The following is an 18260-nucleotide window of genomic DNA, read 5'->3' on the forward strand; positions in this document are numbered from 1 at the left end:
ATAACAACACGTAATAAACATAGTTTCCCTAAATTCTGATCAAGTCTTAAAATATTAAATGATTGATTGAGACATATAATCGATCTACTCGATCACTGGTTGAGTTGGTTGAGTTGTTGTTGGTTTTTCAGTTCTGAGTAGTGACTTTAGTGATGGTGTAATGAACTGCGTATTTCCGTGGTAGAATTTAGGGACTCGTGATGGTCTAGGTTCGAATCTCAGCGTGGAAACACTTCGTTTCGAACTAAGAGTCAGGCACCTGATGCATTGCCTAACGAGGGTGCCGAACTTCAAACACAAAACCTTTACCTGATGGATAGTTGATGGTTTGCTTACATAAGCATCTATTTTATATAACCTTAAAGAAGTAATTAATGGGCACTGAGTTATAGGAACATCGTCTCGAAATGACTGTGGTCTTTGAGACTAGCCAACTGGTAAAACAAGTGGTGAGCTAAAAGATGTTGCGAAACTTGGGTTCTATTTCGCTGGAACTAAACAGTATATAAAACAAAGTTGTGAGGTTTATAGGATACTGCACCTAAGGTTGATTTGAGCGTGATTCTTTCGTGTTTAATATTGAGAAATCAGATCAAAGTTTAGAAAGTGTACTGTAACTGCAGCTCTAAATCAGTTTGCTGTAGTTCTGTTGTAGCTACCATAGAAAAGCATTCCAGCTGAAAAGAAGTTGCTTTGCCATTAAAGACGTAAGGTTATATAAGTTGATTAAAAAGGGTGGCGCCTTAAATTATTTTTGAATATATTTGGGCATACTTCTATTAAGCCAAGTAAAGGTTGTCATACATAAAGTGCATATCATAGTAATTATTAACTTAGCGTTTTAACAACACGGGAAGAGAATATTTTGGTTCTTTCCTGTTTCCGCAACAACAGTTGCAAATTTTACTTAGCTCATTCCAGGTTATTAGATCTTTGGGGGTTACTTTGGGGATGTCCTTGATTAGGAAGCTCATGATATAATTATATACCTGCGGCAATATAAAGTTTACAATGCAGTCAAATCTATCTTCTCACTGGAGACCTCCGCAGCTAATAATAACTTCATAGATTTATGCGTACATTCTTTATTACTTTCCTGTGCCTCTCATAATATGCTGGCTAGATCTCACAATAGTAAGTTTGCGAACAATTAAACGTTCTTTAAAAGTTTTTGCCAAATTCCAGCGGGTTCATTATAAGATAGCGATAGAGCGTTACAGACTAGTGTAGCTTTTCATATGAGACTGAATTATATGACTACAAAAGTTCCTGTACTGCCGTAGTTCTAAGGTTTTTTGAAAAATTTTACGACTTGTATTGATTCATTGCTAAAAAGTTATACGTGACACTTTTTCAAAGAAAAGCCAGCTCATTTCAGAACGAAATAAAACGTATTCTTTTCGCTGCCCGAAATATACAAGATCAAATACTCCCCTAAACAGTTGCTGTGCGGGGCATCTGAAGGGCAATTATTATAATTATTAAAACCATTATTAATTCATACGCAAAAAAGGGCTCAAATAGATAGTTATACAGTTTTAAATTTTAGTTAGGTAAAAATATTGGGTGGTTTACTCAAACAAAAGCCTTAGACTGATCGAAGTAAAGACTGTCGAAAGGATTGTGGTTTGTATGAATAGCCAGGTCTTGGACTATATAAAGTAGGTGTGTTGCTCTTATCTTTTTTTTTTAAAAAACATACTGATTTTCGTCCAGAAATCCCAAGCCTTGGAAGGACAAAAGTTGAAATTGTGATCAGGCAGTAGTTCTCACAAATAGTACATGAAGTAAACGACCTATATACTAGTTTATTATAGTTAATATTGACTTGTCTCATTCCCTTTTTTCGAAATATGTTTGACTATAAATCTATATATGAAGTCCACTGCACTGTTTTTGTAAATATACACGGAAATACACATGGTAAATCGATTCAGGTATGATCTGTTGCACGTTGCGGTAAAACAGGGCATAAAACAGGGCTTACTTTACGGGAAGTTTTAATTCTAAGAATTATAGCATTATCATAATTTATAAACGCCACTCGGTCAGTATATAAATCTTTAGGATTATACGTGCATGTGCGGGGCAAGTAAGGAGCTAATATTTTTTACGGTGAAAGCTATTAAGAGCTAAATCAGAATTGCTTTGTTGATGAATGAACATGTACAATTCAACACCGCTAAAAATACGAACTTATTTTGTGATAATCGCTTTCGACTAGCGTCATTTCTCAAAAACTCTGATGATTTCCTTCCTTTTCAAGCGTTTGTTTGAATATTTAAGGAACCATTTCGAATCCTAATTCTGATGCTAAGCTTTATTTTTCAACGAAAAATTCCAAATCTGGTGCGTATTTTGTACCGCTTTGTCTTATTTGAAAGGCTCAAGCAATTTTCTATGATCGCCCCTGTCCTCACACACCTTTTACTATTTTGCGGTTTACTATAGATCACAGGAAATCGATTTCTATTATTTTTTAGGGATCAAACGCCTAGTTCATTTAATTTCGCGTCTTTAAGGACTTTTTAAATTTATTTTGTTTTATTTTATGAAAGCTTTATTAATTGATGCAGTTAGTTTCAACCAATAAAATTTTTGAAAACAATAGTCCGTTTCTACAAATCACTTAGTGTGAAAGTTAGTTTTCCGGTCTTTATTATTGTGATATAAGAATGTTTTGCATACGCTTTAAAAATAACGTTTGGCGGATGTTTTCAGATTAGAAACATAATAATTCTCCAAAGTGAATTGCCCGTATGACTAATTATTAAGCGAATTTCACTAGTTGTCAATTGCTTAACAATTACTAAACTGCTGCACATAGTTATTGGCTAGCTTTAAAATAAACGGGCCGATGGGATACGGATGTGAGAGTATACGGACGCGATCTGTATTAGACCACCAAAATATCACTTAGATTTTTAAACAAACTATTAGCCAATCGACTTCCGTTCACCTAGTTAACCCAACTTCATTGCTTATCTAATTACCTGATTACATAGGAGAAAATATTGCAGATTGCGTCTGTAATGATTTCGACTCTATTTGTACTTTTATTTCAGTCGAAATTGTAAGGCATCCGTTGTAGTAAAATACGAACGGAAGATGGATTGTATTCTTTTATTTAAATTGGATCCAAGCCACGAACACGCCGATAGAGCCCAAAGTTCGGCTTCAGGAGCATCGCAAGGTTCGGGAGTCGATGCGATAAACCAGAGCCGGACTGAAACACCTCAGCCGCAAGTTTCGCCAATTTCAGTTTCAACGTCTGTTAACCTTCAGCAGCAAGCACAGGGAGGTCATTCGCAAGATGACGTAGGTGACGATTCTCTTGAGTAAGTTCCATAATATTTAAATGCCTTATTTAATACAGTTGACTATTGATACATCAGGTACCATCCGGATTGTGTACATACAAAAATTACGCCTAATGTGTTATGTCATGACTAGAATGGCATGTAAGTTCCGATTTAGCACTGTATTGATACCAAAAAGGGCTTGTATTGGTTACTACGTACATTTTGCAAACATGAAAAGCCGTATTATTTATATATATATATGTGTTATTATACATATTATAGATAATATGGGTTTCGTTCTCAGCGGTGTAGGCGAGGCTACGGGCGAACATGATATAACAGCTGCGTTGGATGGAGATGAGCTCGTCGATGACTCCCATGGGATCAGCCACCCGCAAGCCTCGCCCATACCTGCGTCCGGTCTAGGGAGCAACATCGCAGTCAGCGTTGGTACAGAGGAAGAGCCGGAGCCAGATGACGACCTCGGGTCGGGGCCACCCGAAGGATACAGGGCGCTTTCGCTTCAGCAGCTAACTGAATTACCGGAAAAATTGACTCTCCGAGGTGATCCTGCTCCAGTCCATATTCTCATACAAGAGCTCCACAAGTTAAACGAGTGCGATCCTGACAGCAGCTCATCTGTAATCGTATCTACCACGTCATTTGAGTTAGTAGCGGTTTTTTTCCAGACTGGTCATATGAAAAGGAAGTTCGCCCTTTACCCAGAAATTCTCTTATTTGATGCTGGGTATCACTTTGCCATGAATCCTGATTTTTCACTAGTATCGTTCTCGGGACATGACGCCCAAGGACTTGGAGGACCTTTCGCTTTCGCCATTCTTATGAAACCAATTCGACTTATGGCTGGTAAGTTAATTTATTCACAGCGAGTATAACTTTTAGATGTTGTGTCTTGTGTGATTCTGTCACGAGTTTTACTCGTAACCGCATCCTAGCATTCTTATTGCATTAATCTATAAGTATGAAAACAGGAACTCTTATGTCGGAAAGCTGTTTTCAAGGCTTATTTGGTAGAAAGATATAATTCGTACTTGCTAGTTAGACGTCAAATACATTTTTTGTCAAATGTTGATCGTTATTATGTGGATTATTATGAACAAAAATAATTATTCACTTTAATTCACTTAATTTTGTAACATATAATGACGGCGACTGTAATGCGGTCATAAAATTCTGAACTACATAGCCAAAACTATCTATGTATAATAAATTGTTGTAAATAGGACTACACACAATTCGCATCAGTGTCGCAAACCTCTACACTGCCAACTCGACATATAAATTTTAGGAGGCTGAGTTTAAAGTGGTTTAGGGCAAATATATTTTATAGATCTACACTTTAAGTAATTCATGTTTTATTTGTCGATGTCCCTGTACAGGCCTTTTATTGACCGTGTTCATCGGCCACAACCAACCAGCTGCTCGTGACGTTCACTGTATATTACTCGACAGGGAACAACACCGCCGACTTAAAAATTCGCTTTCTACACTATTCGAAGGGGCAAAGTGTGTACTTTATTGTCATTTTCATGTAGTGCGTTCTATGCTAAAAGAGATGACACGCTTGGAGTTACCGCCACTAATTCAAGAAAAAATTTGCAAAACACTTCGAGGGATGTTTTCTGGCCTCCAAGAAAAAAATTACAATGAACATCTAAAAAAGCTTGATCAAATTGAGCCACGCTTTGCGAAATACTTCAACACGCAATGGCATCCCACCAGGGAAATGTGGGCTGGATTTAGGGTAAGACAAGAAAGAGCTAGTAACGTTTCGTTACTGTGACACTGGAACTTAAGCACCCTTAGTAATACTTTAATTGATGTCAAGATTTACTACCTCTGTTGAATAGCATAGTCAAGCTTATCTTGCTTACTGTGCGCTCATTATTATTTATAGTTCGAAGTGTCTTATGTGTGATAGGACTGACTTCACGATTAGCACAATAGACCGTTTCATAGCTAAATATTGAGTACTCGAGAAAGTACTGACGGTTTTTAAGCAAAATTTGAAGTATTTATTTTTTATTTTGTTATTTCAAAACAATATTGTTAAGTTGTTTGACTGATGACTTTCTGCCATTTTCTGGTAACATTATAACCCCATTACTGTAATAGTTTTAGATTTCTGCGGCTATATGGGGCATGGAGAAGAATTTCCTATTCACGTTCTTTCAATTGTTGCCGGGTAGCGAAAGATGAATGTGGTCTGGTACAAATTATGTAGCTTTTCCTTTATTTGATCGTGATTTTTTTTGCACATTATTGTTGTAATATGATAAATTTTTGATCAGCGGTAATCAATCATTTTAAAACTAGCTCGGTTTCAGTGCGCTTTTGTGGAGTTTCGCAGACCAGTGTGTATGATCGAATGAAATCTATTGCGTCAATTCGTATGGCACCCAAATGTCGAGCTTCCTTTTGTAGCCTGATTTCTTCAAATGGCTTAAAACTATGTTGTTCTGAATATTTAGTTCCATGGCGATGTTATAGCTGCTCGTGTGTCAGTTTTTACTCAAGTTTCGCTATATTTTCATCTATTTCTTTCGTAATTGGCTTACTGCCACGAAAAGAATGTTTCACATTGAATTTTCAAGAATGAAAGCGACACAACTACGTTTAAACAGTTCCTCGGGAGACGTATTTTAACTACAAACGGTACATTTTTTTTTACTGTACAACAATACAACAGTACAATACTTAACTATGGAACGGTACAAACGGATTTGGGCAGTATTTGTACGTTTCCTGTAATAAAGTTGAAAAATAAAATAAATTGCAATTGAATATAAATAAATAATTAAATAAATTTCAATTTTTCGGCGAAATTTCACACATATCCTGCGCGCTTTACCTCAAATCTGAATTAATGCGCTGTAACAATTTTAGCACATTTGCTATTGCTATTTTTTCTAATTAATTAAATCAACTTTCAAATGACACCAACGCCGACCTGATGCAGCTCATATTACCTGAGGTTTGAGATTTTAAAACCATTTAGCTAAAAATACCGTCAATGCTTTTCCAACCACTCAACATACTTTTACCAAAAAAAACCTGGATACTCTGTGAAACCGTACTAAAAAAATACTTCCTATAGTTGCACTGGAACTAAACATTTTCCTAATTATATTTTTTTGTTCAATATCTTTAGCGGGAGGGAATGGTGCCTTTCGCAAACGGAATGAACGACCGGGTCGAGGTCTTGTCGCAATTCATGTCCCTTGTGTGCGAACGGTCGCAGACACTTTCAGATGCACTCTGTAACCTAGTGTATGCGGTTACAGGTAAGTAAATTTTAATAAAGAAAAATACACGGGTAAGGATTTCGTTTAAGTAAGTCAGGCGTTTTTCTGGACAGTGGTTTATTGATTTAAGTACAGCAAGTCATCAGGAACAACAAGGTGTGTGCTACGACTTCTTTGTTAAGACTAAAACCTCTCAGCACCGTAATGCCGCAATGGGCAATATTGCGTGTGGCGCGGTCAGACTCATTTTTCAAATACATTACTGTTAAGGTGTGCTGACGGTGCTGATGAGCGACACGCAGGATTTGTTTCCGTTTCAAATTATTGATTTCCGCAGTTTTGACCAGGGAACGTCAAGAATAATTCCTTCTTTTTTAACAGGAATTATTGAACAAACAAATACAGAGAGACTTTTGTGCGATATTCGGGAGTATCATATGAAGATGGTGGAACACGAAGCGAGACTAATATCTCTTTGTTCTGACTACGCAGCATTACATGTGCTAACACAGGTCCGAATATCCAGGTTAGTAAGAACCTTTGCAGTGCATTCAGTAATATAAACGCTCTTTTTCTAGATCCACAATATTTCATTTGCAGGTGATGTACGCATGTCTGTTTACACGCAAGTTATTTTAGCGTGTGTGAATAAATGCGAAAAGTTTTTGAATTATATTAAGACTAACCTATGGTTAACAATTTAAGAGAATGTCCTAAAGAAAAGAAAAGTTATCTTCACAAAGTGATACAACGTATGGTCGAAATGAGACCAAAAGTAGTGAGCCGCCGAGCTCAGATAAAACAAGAAAAACGTTTTCACCAAGATCAAAACGGTTTGTAGGTAATCATAAATGAGCTAATGCAGTTGTGACATGCTTCCGTTAAAATAAGCCAGCTATGCTATGACATTCTATGACCGATGACTTACAACAGAAAGCGAAGAAACTTGCAGCTGGATATATCTAATTGCGTTTCTTCTGACTATTTATTCGACGGTATTGGTGTCCCTTTCGTGCACGCAAAAAAACGCGGGTTTTTCTGGGCAAGCCAGGATCTTCTTCCTGGATTTCTGCGGAGTTTCATTGTAAATTAATCGTCCAAAGAATTCTTCAATGGGGATAACAGAGAATGAGCCAGTATTTTGAATATAGTTTATATAGACTTGATCTTCTTTTAGTTAATCTCTGTAAAACAAAAGTTTGTTTGAACGGATAGTGAAGTTAATGGTGAACGCCTGCTAACTGCTGTTGCTGGTTCATTTGTGGTCGGTATATCTAGACAGCGTGCTTATTCTACCATGCACTTCCATTTTAATGACGTACCTGGGGTAGTTCAACTGGGGTACACAACGTTGAAGTGTCCTCATATTTTAATCAATAAGATGAATGTACTATACAAATAGGTCGCGTTCGTTACCTCTAGAGTTTCGGTTAGTATTGTTCATGTAGAACAAGAGAAAATAGTTTCCATGTCCTTTTGCTGGAGCGCTAATTCTGTTATTTTTAGTGAATGAATGAGATTTCGTTGCACTCACTGCCGTATGGCTATGCGATTGGTTGCAATTCTAGAAAGGTATGTTATGTTCGATCCTGTGTTTCTTTAGGTATCGACGCGTTATATGAAAAATGGCAAGAGACCGCTTAGCGTTTGCTTGTGAAGTTTGTAAATCCTTATTTTGGGAACCTTTCGAAGAAATACTATACAGGTATGGAAGATTAAGCACACGATATCCTTCTTGCTTGCAATTCTCTACAGCTGCTAGAATTCTCTACAGCCTCTTATTATTTAGTTCATTATTGTTTCATCAACATCCCTATTAAGATATTTCACTAATATCGGAAGCTGCGTAATGATACTAAAGAAAGGCTTTTTCCTATTAACTTGCTAAATCTCGGATACAAAAATACTGTGCAAGGTCAAGGAACCCACTTATTATGATTTCTATAAGGGATGTTATTGGCCTTGGTGACTTTAGCAAATACTATTGTAAAATAATGAATGAGCAAGCCACGGTTGTTGTCGCAGGCAGCCGTTGCCGATATATATTTTTCATCCAGCTTCGCAAAAATCTTACTTAAACGGGATAATGCCTCCACCGAAGTCAGATACTTTCTAATAGCAGCAAAAAGAATAGCCATTTCGTTTAGGACTATACATTCCCGCTGCCTGCTTGATTATTTCAAAAATAGGATTCAAATGGCTTATTTTTTAACGTGATTTTTATACCTCCGGGAATACTACTGACGGAAAAGTATAGAAATGCTCTAATATCCTAACTAAAAAAGCAAAAGGATGAACAGCTGGCTTCTAGATGAAACAAACCATTTTCTGACTTTGCAGAATAATTACGTGTGATCGAGTAGCAACGCGTTTTATTAGCTCTATTGCTGGAATAAACGACCTTCTTTTCATTTTCTATACTTAGATCCTATAAAAAGGTTACGAGCAATATGTCTGAACATTAATATCTTGTCATCAATCAATGGTGTATCTTAGCATATAGATAAAGCTAGAGGTTGAAGCCAACTTTATTTACTTTTACCCGTAGTGCAAGTGCGCAGGAGGTGACGAAAAAGTGGTTTTATACTTCAATCCACTCATATTTTATTGTGATTCACTAGTATCCGGATCAAGGAATGGCATGTAATATACAAAGATGAGGAAGCTACTTTTACCTATGGAAGCGAGCAAACCCATTAACATTCGAATGTTTCAAAGATAACCTAGCGTGCAATTCATGTTAAGTTTAGCCCTTAATACTGATTTCAATTCAAAACAAGGAAGAAAGCAAAAATGAGTTTTATTTCTCAAATTTCGATTAAAATCCTCTCCTTTAGAGGATTGCGTAACCTTCTCGTAAACCTATACATAGTGGAAACAAGAATATGAGTTTTCTTTGCATCCGAAAAGTGGAGCTGAAGTTTGCGTGCCAGTGAAAGAAACTAACACTTTACCAAAACGAGTGCTAACATCTCTACGCAGGGATAAATCTCAAGAGTTGTGGTTACATCAATAGAATGCTTAGACTCTTTGATTTCCTTACGTTTTCAATTGTAGTGAATTGAAATTATACAGTATACCAAGGTTGGTAAGTTGGAGTTCTTACTCACAAAAACTCTGGGTCGCTTGGTTATCGTGCTAATAGTGCTCCACCGACGAGTAAGCCATACACAAAATCTACTAACGCAACGTCCCTGGCGGTAAGAAAAATTAAAATGTCATTTAAATAAGTTAAATATATGTCATCAAAGAGATCTTGTGTGTAACAGTGTCATCGAAATGTTTCCTTTTTATTCTGAAAACATTTTCGTAAATGGTAAAGCCGAAGGTGATTGATTAAAAAGAAGAAGATAGTTCCTAAAAAGCAATAATTATGCACCACAGGTCTTTGAAGAAACTTGAACCGACATAAGTATTCGTCCGCTGATGAACGTGTCTATTCTGGCAATAATTTTACATGATGCACTAAACTATGATACATACACGGATCTATGGCACAAAAATACGTCATCTAATAATCCCACCTGCATCTTATTTTTATTCTTTGCGCAGAACATACCCTAAATCGCAAAAGCCAACTGACGAACATCCTAGAGATCTTATGTTGTGGCTGTGTGACATAATCATTAACTGTGAAAGAATAATTAGCATTTAGTAAAGTCAAATATACAAAACAACAAAGCTTTAAATAAGCAAGCCAAGCAATCAGCTGAATCGAATTGCTCTGAGAACTGTGAAATTGTTGGCAAGTAGCGAAGTAGTTTGGTATGTACGATGAAACACGTTCGCATAGACGTTATTATGGTTTGGTGGCTTTTATCTCACATTTGAGAAAATGTGAAAAGCTGAAACATGCTCGAGCTTGCGATTTGGAATAAAGGAGTTTTAGGGTCTCCTCCAAAACTAAATAGCAGTAATCCTGTATGATAATTTGCTGTAATGAATGCGTTCCGTGCCATGTTTTTGAGCACATTTCTTTTTATTTCTGATATGACGAAAATTATCCGTAGCACGGTCTCGAAATTTGGAAGTGAGTTTGCAATCATTTTAATCACTACGACACTGTATTATCAGCATATTTAATCACTACACCTAACCAGAGTAAATCTGGAAACCACTTCATTCATTAATAACTATCCGCGAACGATCAGTAACGAACTGCATTTGACCGTTCGCGGTTTGCTCGAAGCTGGCTGTTTCTTATAAATCGTTGGAGGTCGTAACTTATCGACTAATGAGCGACCAATAGGACTAATAGGACGATTCCGTCGTCTTTTATGTAGTGTGTGTTTCCCAGTTTGTGTTTTCTCAAGGTTTTCGCTGTCTTGTCGACTAAACGTGGGTGGTGTTGGGAATTTCTACGTTGTATTTGGCGTTAGCTCCTCATCCAACCGCACTATTCCCGAAAGGTTTATCACCCTTATTGACATATTGCGAGCTCTTGCGATATCCACAAAGCAAATATGTTCAACAACCAGCTGATCTAGATCTTTGTGCCACATTTTTGTCGTATAGTAGAATGATTTGATCTAGCTTGTCGGGTTTTCATTCTTGAACAGCTTCATTGACTCGGACCGAATAAACGTGGCAAGGTTCGTAGGAAGCAATTTACAATGAATCAGACCTCCATGTTCCCACTGAAGTTAATCTTTTCTGGGTAAAGATTTTGTTAGACCCTGGGTCTTAGCTTTTACTCTGAAGCCACCATTTTGATGGCACACACAAACACAGTGCCGATTTTGTGAAAAAATCTGTCATTAAAAGCGGACGATACTGAGTGAGATGCAGCTTTAAGCCATAGTTCTTTTTTTGGATTATTATATTCCTTCTTCATCTCCGAAAGAGATATGCAAGCTTAAGTTTACAAACGATCAGCAAAAGTAGAAGGCATCCTCTAGGTTCCAAACATCGGTTTCAAACTTTACTTGTCCTGTCCCCGGCAGCGTCGTTACAGTGCACAGATGTTCCGAGCTGCTTTCGACGAAGTGCACAGTACGGTATCGAAAATATACTTGAATACCCTTGAATGTAAGGAGCTTTTGAAATTGCACTTACGACACAATACTGTTTTGACAAGAGGACGCAAGACAATAAAATCGCGAAAACTATTCAAAATATATCAGTCTGCCATAAGGAAAACTTTTGGTTGTACACCTAATCAATTAAAAATTCTAACGATGGAGAGAAAATAAACACGACCGAATGAAGGTTCTTAATAGAAACACTGATTCTTGCAAAGCACTATGTGTGCACAAGTGTGAACAAGTGGCCAACAGAATGGTTCTTCGTACTTCCCAGTACTAAAAGCTCCACTAAGGAATTTCCACTTCTCGTGTTGGTGCAATAATAAATCTCTGACATAATAGTGGAAATAACAGTAGTGGAATAATCGTAACGGGGTACCTGAAAATGCGTGATTGTAATAGAGGCTATAGAAGAACTATATGCATAGTACGTTAGACATCACATTATCAAATTTAATCATTTAACGAAAAGTCAAAAAGTGACTGCATGATTTATTATTAACTATTTTTCTATTAACTTTTTCCCGAGGATATTTGATATCATGGTCCACCGAACTGTCTTACGTGGCGTGCTATTGATAACTTGTTACTTTCCTTCATAGGATATAACTATTCAAGTTCGGAGAAAAATTACCACTAAGTAATTTCGAATCAGTCCCCAAGTATTTGTGTTTCATATTCTACAGGAGCGTAATCTTCGACTTCGATGTCCAAAAATATCTTGTCAATAAGAACTTCTCTACGTAACGTACCATTACGATATTTTAGTTTTGCCGTTTAGCTAAAGTGTCGGCATATTGAAACTCCGTTGAATTTTCGTACTCGCACATATCTAGTGCTACTTCGCAGCTTTCACGGACGACGTCTTCAGGATCGTCTAGAAATCGCTGCAATATAGCCAAGCATGTCTCGGAAGCAATGCTACCCAGAGCTTCAGCACACTCGTGACGTACCATTGCCAGTTCACGAGTGTTCTCTAAACAACGTTGAAGGAATGGGATTGAACCTTTGTTTTGCATCTGGCCAAACACGTATGCAACTTCATGGCGAAGTAGCGCGCTAGAAGGGCAAAAAAGAGCTTCTCCTAGTATACATATTGCATCTGGGGTCCCAAGATTACGCAAAGAGAACATCGTTCGATATCTGGAAAGAAAAGATACGTATTCAGCACGTCTGCCATTGTTGTGATGAGTTTCTGTATTACTGAGTAGCTATGTACAGAGCAGATAAGATAATGTGGCTTATTACAGGCTATTCGAAAAGTTACGCAATGGTAAGGTGTTGAAGAAGTTTAGCAATATGCTTTAAAGACACACTGTAGAGACGCAATCCAACAATACTTAATAAAGCCGTTATTTTTAGCACTCCCATGCGATGTCTATGAGAAGCTGAGCCGAAAATTTGCAGTTCCGTTACAGTTGCGTAATTTTTGAATGCCTCATACAACCTATCGTACATTTTTTGGAAATTGAGCATTCTTTCCCACAAAAATGCTATTAATCCATACACATTGTCACATTTTAAAATACCTGCTCCAAAGTGATTGCTTGCTATCAAGCAAAATATTTTTAAGTTCCCCCACACTTAAAGAATTTTTGCGAAAAGGTGGTGCCGGGTCTATTGACTTGTAGGGCAGCAGCTTTAGTTCATCCTGAAGAGCCACATATTCTTCGGTCTCTACAAACTGGAGCCTTTTCAGAGCCAGCTGGCACGTCTCTGCGATTACTGGGTTTGGGTCATTTTCGTATTTCAGCAGAACGGGCACACCCTGTGGGAAGCATTGCAATACGGGAGATTGTTCATGCTGTTAGATGCTTTAGAAACTTTTAAAGATGCATCAAGTAGTAAAAAAAAGAAGTCGAAACGCATTAGGTTTTGCTCTTTTAGTACTAACCTTCTGGCATCCGAGAGCGCCGAGTGCTTCGCCAGCCTCATGCCTCACTATGGGTTCCATCCCCTGGTCTTCGAGTACCCTGATGAGCACAGGAATCGCTGAAGGATCTTGTGTTTGACCCAAACAGTATGCAAGTTCATGAAGTAGTAACGCTGATTTATCCTTAAATCCTTCGCCGATATATGAGACTCCACCTTCTTCTCGAAAATGATACAAACAGAGGAGGACAAAAAATCTACACAAATCACTAGCGTTTAAAACCCTGCAAAACTGTTCGGGTTTCGTTTAATTTGTTTTCATGTGTCATTTTATATTGATTCCACATTGATTTCGGTAACCACAAATGGAGCTATGTGAGCAAGGTTGCACGATGTACATACATATTTCTTAAAGAAGTTTCAAATTTCAAAGCAGTAACTATTCTGTCTTATCTCTCTACCGTCGTATCTTAAACACCCCGTGACATTTTCTCAAAGCCATTTCAACTGTTCCTAATGCATAACTATGCTTTTTAAGCAGGAATTTTTAATTCAAACATATGTCTAGTAATACAGATAAGAACACATGTTCTTTACCTAGATTTTTGAGGGTGAAGAGGGCCCTAAAGCGTTCTTTCAATGGTCGCTGGGAATCGTTAAGCACTCTTCCTATGTGGCGCAAATTCTCTTCGGGAACTCTGAGTTTCATGTTGGCTTCTAGCTCTCCTGGTACACCATGTAACAAAATGAATGAGCTTACATTTTTTACTTATATTCTCCATTTTGTTTAAAGTATTAACATAATTGCTACGAATTTTTGTGAAAAGGGAAGGCCAAAAGTACCATTACAGCAAAACACCATTACAATGCATGAGGTACAAAGACAAAAAAATTATTAATTTTTAGAATGGCAAATATATTGGTTACATTACTACACATGTTTTACATACTAAACAAAACGCCAGTACGTTTGGAGTGGTCAGGCTTGCAAACTAAGGGCATACATATTGACACCTTTGTAGTTCGTAGCGCTGATTGTTTCGTTCTTTAAAGACCTAAGGTGGTTAACGTTTTACGAAATGTGACCTACGCCATTTGTGATATCGAAGACCGTCACAAATGTTTTTTTCAGCATGGAGTAGGAAAAGTATAAAACCGTTTTTCCGTAGACTTCATTTGCACACTATCAATCCTATCCTGCCTTCTACGGAAGAGCTAAAAATTGAAAGCCCAGTAAATGCAGCATTGACAATACACGAGCTACGTTTGGCTAATTCACATAGTTTGTGTAAACGTAAATAGTTATTGCTCTAACTGCTTATTTTAACTAAAATATTTAAAAAGTAAAATCAATATGCAAACGCTTCTTTTACCTGTTAACACTAGCAAAACGCTTGCGAAGCTGCTGATGCCACGTGTGATCCTATAATTTATGCGTAAATTATCGCCCACAAGTTCGAAAAAATTAAATTATACAAAACGAGCAACGTGACCGTGCTACAGCAACTGGTTGCTCGAGTTGCAATACAGTTTGTTTATATACACGATAGTCTGCTATACACTCGATTACTTAAAAAACTTGTGATGCGGCGTCCTTTAAGATGGTGCGCCGTGCTCCAGGTTACGTTAGTAACAATGCACCTGATAGATCTATTTGTGGTGATTTCTTTATTATTAAGACTAATTGTTCGTTTTATAGGTTAATTTAAAAAGTCCTAAACAACGTATGTTTTACTTATCAATCGCACGTTTAGTAGAGATGTAGGAAATGCGCAACTTATATGCAACAAGCTACATCTTTGTAACAATGTAAAGACAGTTTATGGAAAAACATTATACATCTTTAATATTTTTGAAAATGGTATGGGCTTGAAATTAAAAAACTCGGGTTGCTGAGTTTTTTTTACCCATTGCATCTAAAAATCGGACCATTCGGCTGATAAACCTTAATTAATTAGTTAATAAAAAAAAACCCTTAACTAAATAATCTTACTGTTTTTCTGTTGAGCAGAACTTACAAGTTTTCGGTGACTCAAACATCAAGCGAATCGACGTATCTTGTCTCGTCAGTTGCTGGAAAAGGCTCAGTGCAGCCTGGACGAGGTTTCGCTTGTTCCTGCTCATTTTATCGGTCATACCAATTGCCCTGTAGTCATGCGTTCGTGGTCGCTATTGCTCATGGAATCCCAATGCAAGATTCCTTAGTTGTCGACAAATGGCGCCGGACGGACCCATTTCCTGTTGATGTTCTCCCAGCAGATCTCACTGCCGAATTGCCTGCCAGTGAGATGAAGTATAGCGATAAGGTAAGTCTGTTCGAATTATGCTATCGAAACTTACAATAACGATGATCGTGAGCTAGAACCAAGTGTTGCATCGTATACAAATCATGTTTCAGTATTTTTATATATTAGGCTAAATTTAGTGAAGGTTATCTTCTTGCACGTTTTGAGTTTGGGCCTTGCATATTCAACGGCTATTGATATATTTTTAGTTAAAATTTGTATTTCGAATCGTTTGAAACCTCCAACTTTTTAACAACATATGGAAGTAAACGTGTGCTACATCAGCGATTGATGTCCATGATTTCATCAAACAGACATAATCAAAATAAAAACGATACTCAGTACTCACAGATTCCTTCAAGCCATTAGCTTTTTTAAGTAGAACTGCACGCTAACTCGCTACTACATAATTAACTATATTAAATATTAGATTGATATTTTTGTTTAAAATCAATAACCTGAATGACTTGAGAAAATATAAATTATTGCTAACATTGTAATATGTAATAAAACTGTAAAATGCTAATAAATGCTGGGTAGAGTAACTATCACGAAGAGTCATCGATGCACGTTAAAATGAATGTAGAACGCTACCAGAAATTACGTCGTAGAAAAATACTTAAGCAGTCAAACGATAATTTAATTATAACACGCTCTTCTAAGAGATAAAAGGTTTTATACTATATCACATAAACAGCCGCACAAGGGACTCGCTTCCTTTATTGAAATTGTGGTATTTTTGATATCTTTAATTAGCTTTATTTTTATACTAATTTATCTAGTGGTGGTCGATAAGATGAGAACGAAAATTGCAGTTTTGTGCCATGTTGTCTGTTGAGCTTTTTTCAGTCGCATTAAGGATTTCGCTCATGTGAAAGGTTCGTTACCCAAAAATTTATTTTGTCATTAAATTATGCTGTTTAGCATACCATACAGAATTAAATTGTTAAGTTACGATAGTTTGATACTATCCTACTTAAACGAAACCTGTGGAATATTTTCGTTAGATGATTTATAAGCGAGTGGTAAACTGTTTTAATATAGCCACATAATACGCATTTAATGTTCACGTTTGAAGAATTATCATCAAAAGAATACACGGATTCAAAATGATAATTTTCGTTACATGGTGTTGTTATTTCTGAAGAGGGAAAAGTTGGTACAGATTGCTGCTGAGAGGTGCCAGGTGCGCAAATAATTAGCAATTTACATACATATATACATATATCTAAATCACCATCTAGTCTCAATAAACGTTAAACTGTTAGCTATTCTGTTAATGTTGAATTTAAAAATGTTCAATTTTTTAGGAAAAACATGGTTAAGTGTTCCCTAAAAAATTATGTATAAACTTACGAAAACATTGGGCAAAGATGACCCAAAATAAGGAATAGTGCATCATTCGATAAACGCTGGTAAATGGAAAGATTATGTTTTGTCAAATATGCGGACAATCGGCAGGAGGTTATGTGGAAATATGACATTTGTAGTTGCCTTTATCCTATAATCTATATCATCTAATCGCCTCCCATTAGACGAAGATACGCTTTATGCTAGGTCATGATGGGGTTTTTTGAATCATATTTTATCTTACAGCATAACTCAGCATAACCCTAAGAAAGCACTTATTTCGTGTACTTGCTTAATTTATAAGCATTTACTTGCATATTTTATAAATGATATTCCTGTTAGAGTGCTAAGCAAACATGATTCTGATTACCTTGTTTGCAGGTGAAAGCTGGAAATTTTTATCAAATATGCTTTAGTATTAGAGTTACAAAATGCTCGTTGTTTGACGATATATTTTTTTTACTTGTACTTTTTTAGAATGACGTCGGGAGCAATCGTTTATCTATTATCATACAGCAATAAATAATATTTATATATTATATAACATAGCGTAACAAATTATTTCATTATTTTCTTTATTTGCCTGCCTATGACCGTTTTTTTATGAAAATTCGGTACATCATCCGTGACGATATTCTTTTGGCAATCCGACTCTCTTAATTTCATAGATTCAGCTCGGATTGTTAATAACAACAAGGAAATAAATCCGCAAAGAATATTTTAATGTAAATCTAAATCAGTACAGATACCCCTTCCTGATCCTCGGCTATTGAGTATCTCAACTATTCCATTTTACTTTAAATAAAAAATAAGGAGTTATAAAACTAGCTTGTGTCTATTAAAAGGTGTCCCTTTTCAGTCAACGAGATAATTTTTTGGGAGGTGTGTTTTTGAAATTAACTAGTTAGCCTAATAATTTAGTCTAATAAGCAAAATTTGATAGAAAACGCAGTCTTGCGACTTACTACGTTGCGTAACGACCCGCGCCGAAGAACGAAATGTTTCATAGCAAAATTTAACTAAAACATTAGCGATAGCGCTTAACGTGTGAGAAAAAGTTATATTGTAAAATTTATAAAAATTAAAAAAAAACTGGTGTTTTTGCCGGTATTATAATATTTTATTTTTTAGGCATGTGAACGTGATTAGTTCCACCTTCAT

General features: G+C 36.6%; 2 protein-coding genes across 5 annotated transcripts in view; one reads left to right on the plus strand and one right to left on the minus strand.

Annotated features, from left to right (window-relative positions):
- LOC111261403 (uncharacterized) overlaps positions 1 to 18260 on the plus strand; it is a 26691-nt gene that overhangs the window by 3747 nt on the left and 4684 nt on the right. For all 3 annotated transcript variants that reach the window (XR_002680958.2, XM_022834861.2, XM_022834863.2), the window contains exons 3-8: positions 3066 to 3338; positions 3607 to 4169; positions 4703 to 5067; positions 6475 to 6607; positions 6950 to 7094; positions 15476 to 15770. Coding sequence is in view for 2 of the 3 variants with exons in the window: in XM_022834861.2 (XP_022690596.1) it covers positions 3066 to 3338; positions 3607 to 4169; positions 4703 to 5067; positions 6475 to 6607; positions 6950 to 7094; positions 15476 to 15770 (1774 nt within the window). In the remaining variant the exon portion in view is untranslated. The remainder of the gene's footprint in view (positions 1 to 3065; positions 3339 to 3606; positions 4170 to 4702; positions 5068 to 6474; positions 6608 to 6949; positions 7095 to 15475; positions 15771 to 18260) is intronic.
- nero (deoxyhypusine hydroxylase nero) lies at positions 10527 to 15001 on the minus strand. Of its 2 annotated transcripts, XM_022834864.2 has the most exons (6): positions 14838 to 15001; positions 14062 to 14190; positions 13487 to 13683; positions 13122 to 13360; positions 12345 to 12735; positions 10527 to 11971 (listed from the first exon to the last, which is right to left on the minus strand). In XM_022834864.2, exons 2-5 carry the CDS (start codon positions 14171 to 14173, stop codon positions 12357 to 12359), a joined length of 927 nt encoding a protein of 308 aa, XP_022690599.1. In that variant the 5' UTR covers positions 14174 to 14190; positions 14838 to 15001; the 3' UTR covers positions 10527 to 11971; positions 12345 to 12356. The 2 variants fall into 2 exon arrangements, with proteins under 2 accessions (XP_022690599.1, XP_086824840.1); XM_086968714.1 differs by lacking the exon at positions 10527 to 11971 and having other exon boundaries at positions 12065 to 12735.

This window comes from Varroa jacobsoni, unplaced genomic scaffold (genome assembly GCF_002532875.2).
Source record: "Varroa jacobsoni isolate VJ856 unplaced genomic scaffold, vjacob_1.0 scaffold_555, whole genome shotgun sequence".
In the NCBI taxonomy this organism is placed as follows: domain Eukaryota; kingdom Metazoa; phylum Arthropoda; class Arachnida; order Mesostigmata; family Varroidae; genus Varroa; species Varroa jacobsoni.

Excerpts from the sequence above, each read along its gene's own strand:
- nero (XM_022834864.2), bottom strand. The coding sequence starts at position 14,173 with ATGAAACTCAGAGTTCCCGAAGAGAATTTGCGCCACATAGGAAGAGTG. Across the intron at positions 13,684-14,061 it reads CTTCACCCTCAAAAATCTAG|AAGGTGGAGTCTCATATATC; the intron begins GTAAAGAACATG and ends ATTTTCGAGAAG. Across the intron at positions 13,361-13,486 it reads GCGCTCTCGGATGCCAGAAG|GGTGTGCCCGTTCTGCTGAA; the intron begins GTTAGTACTAAA and ends TGCTTCCCACAG.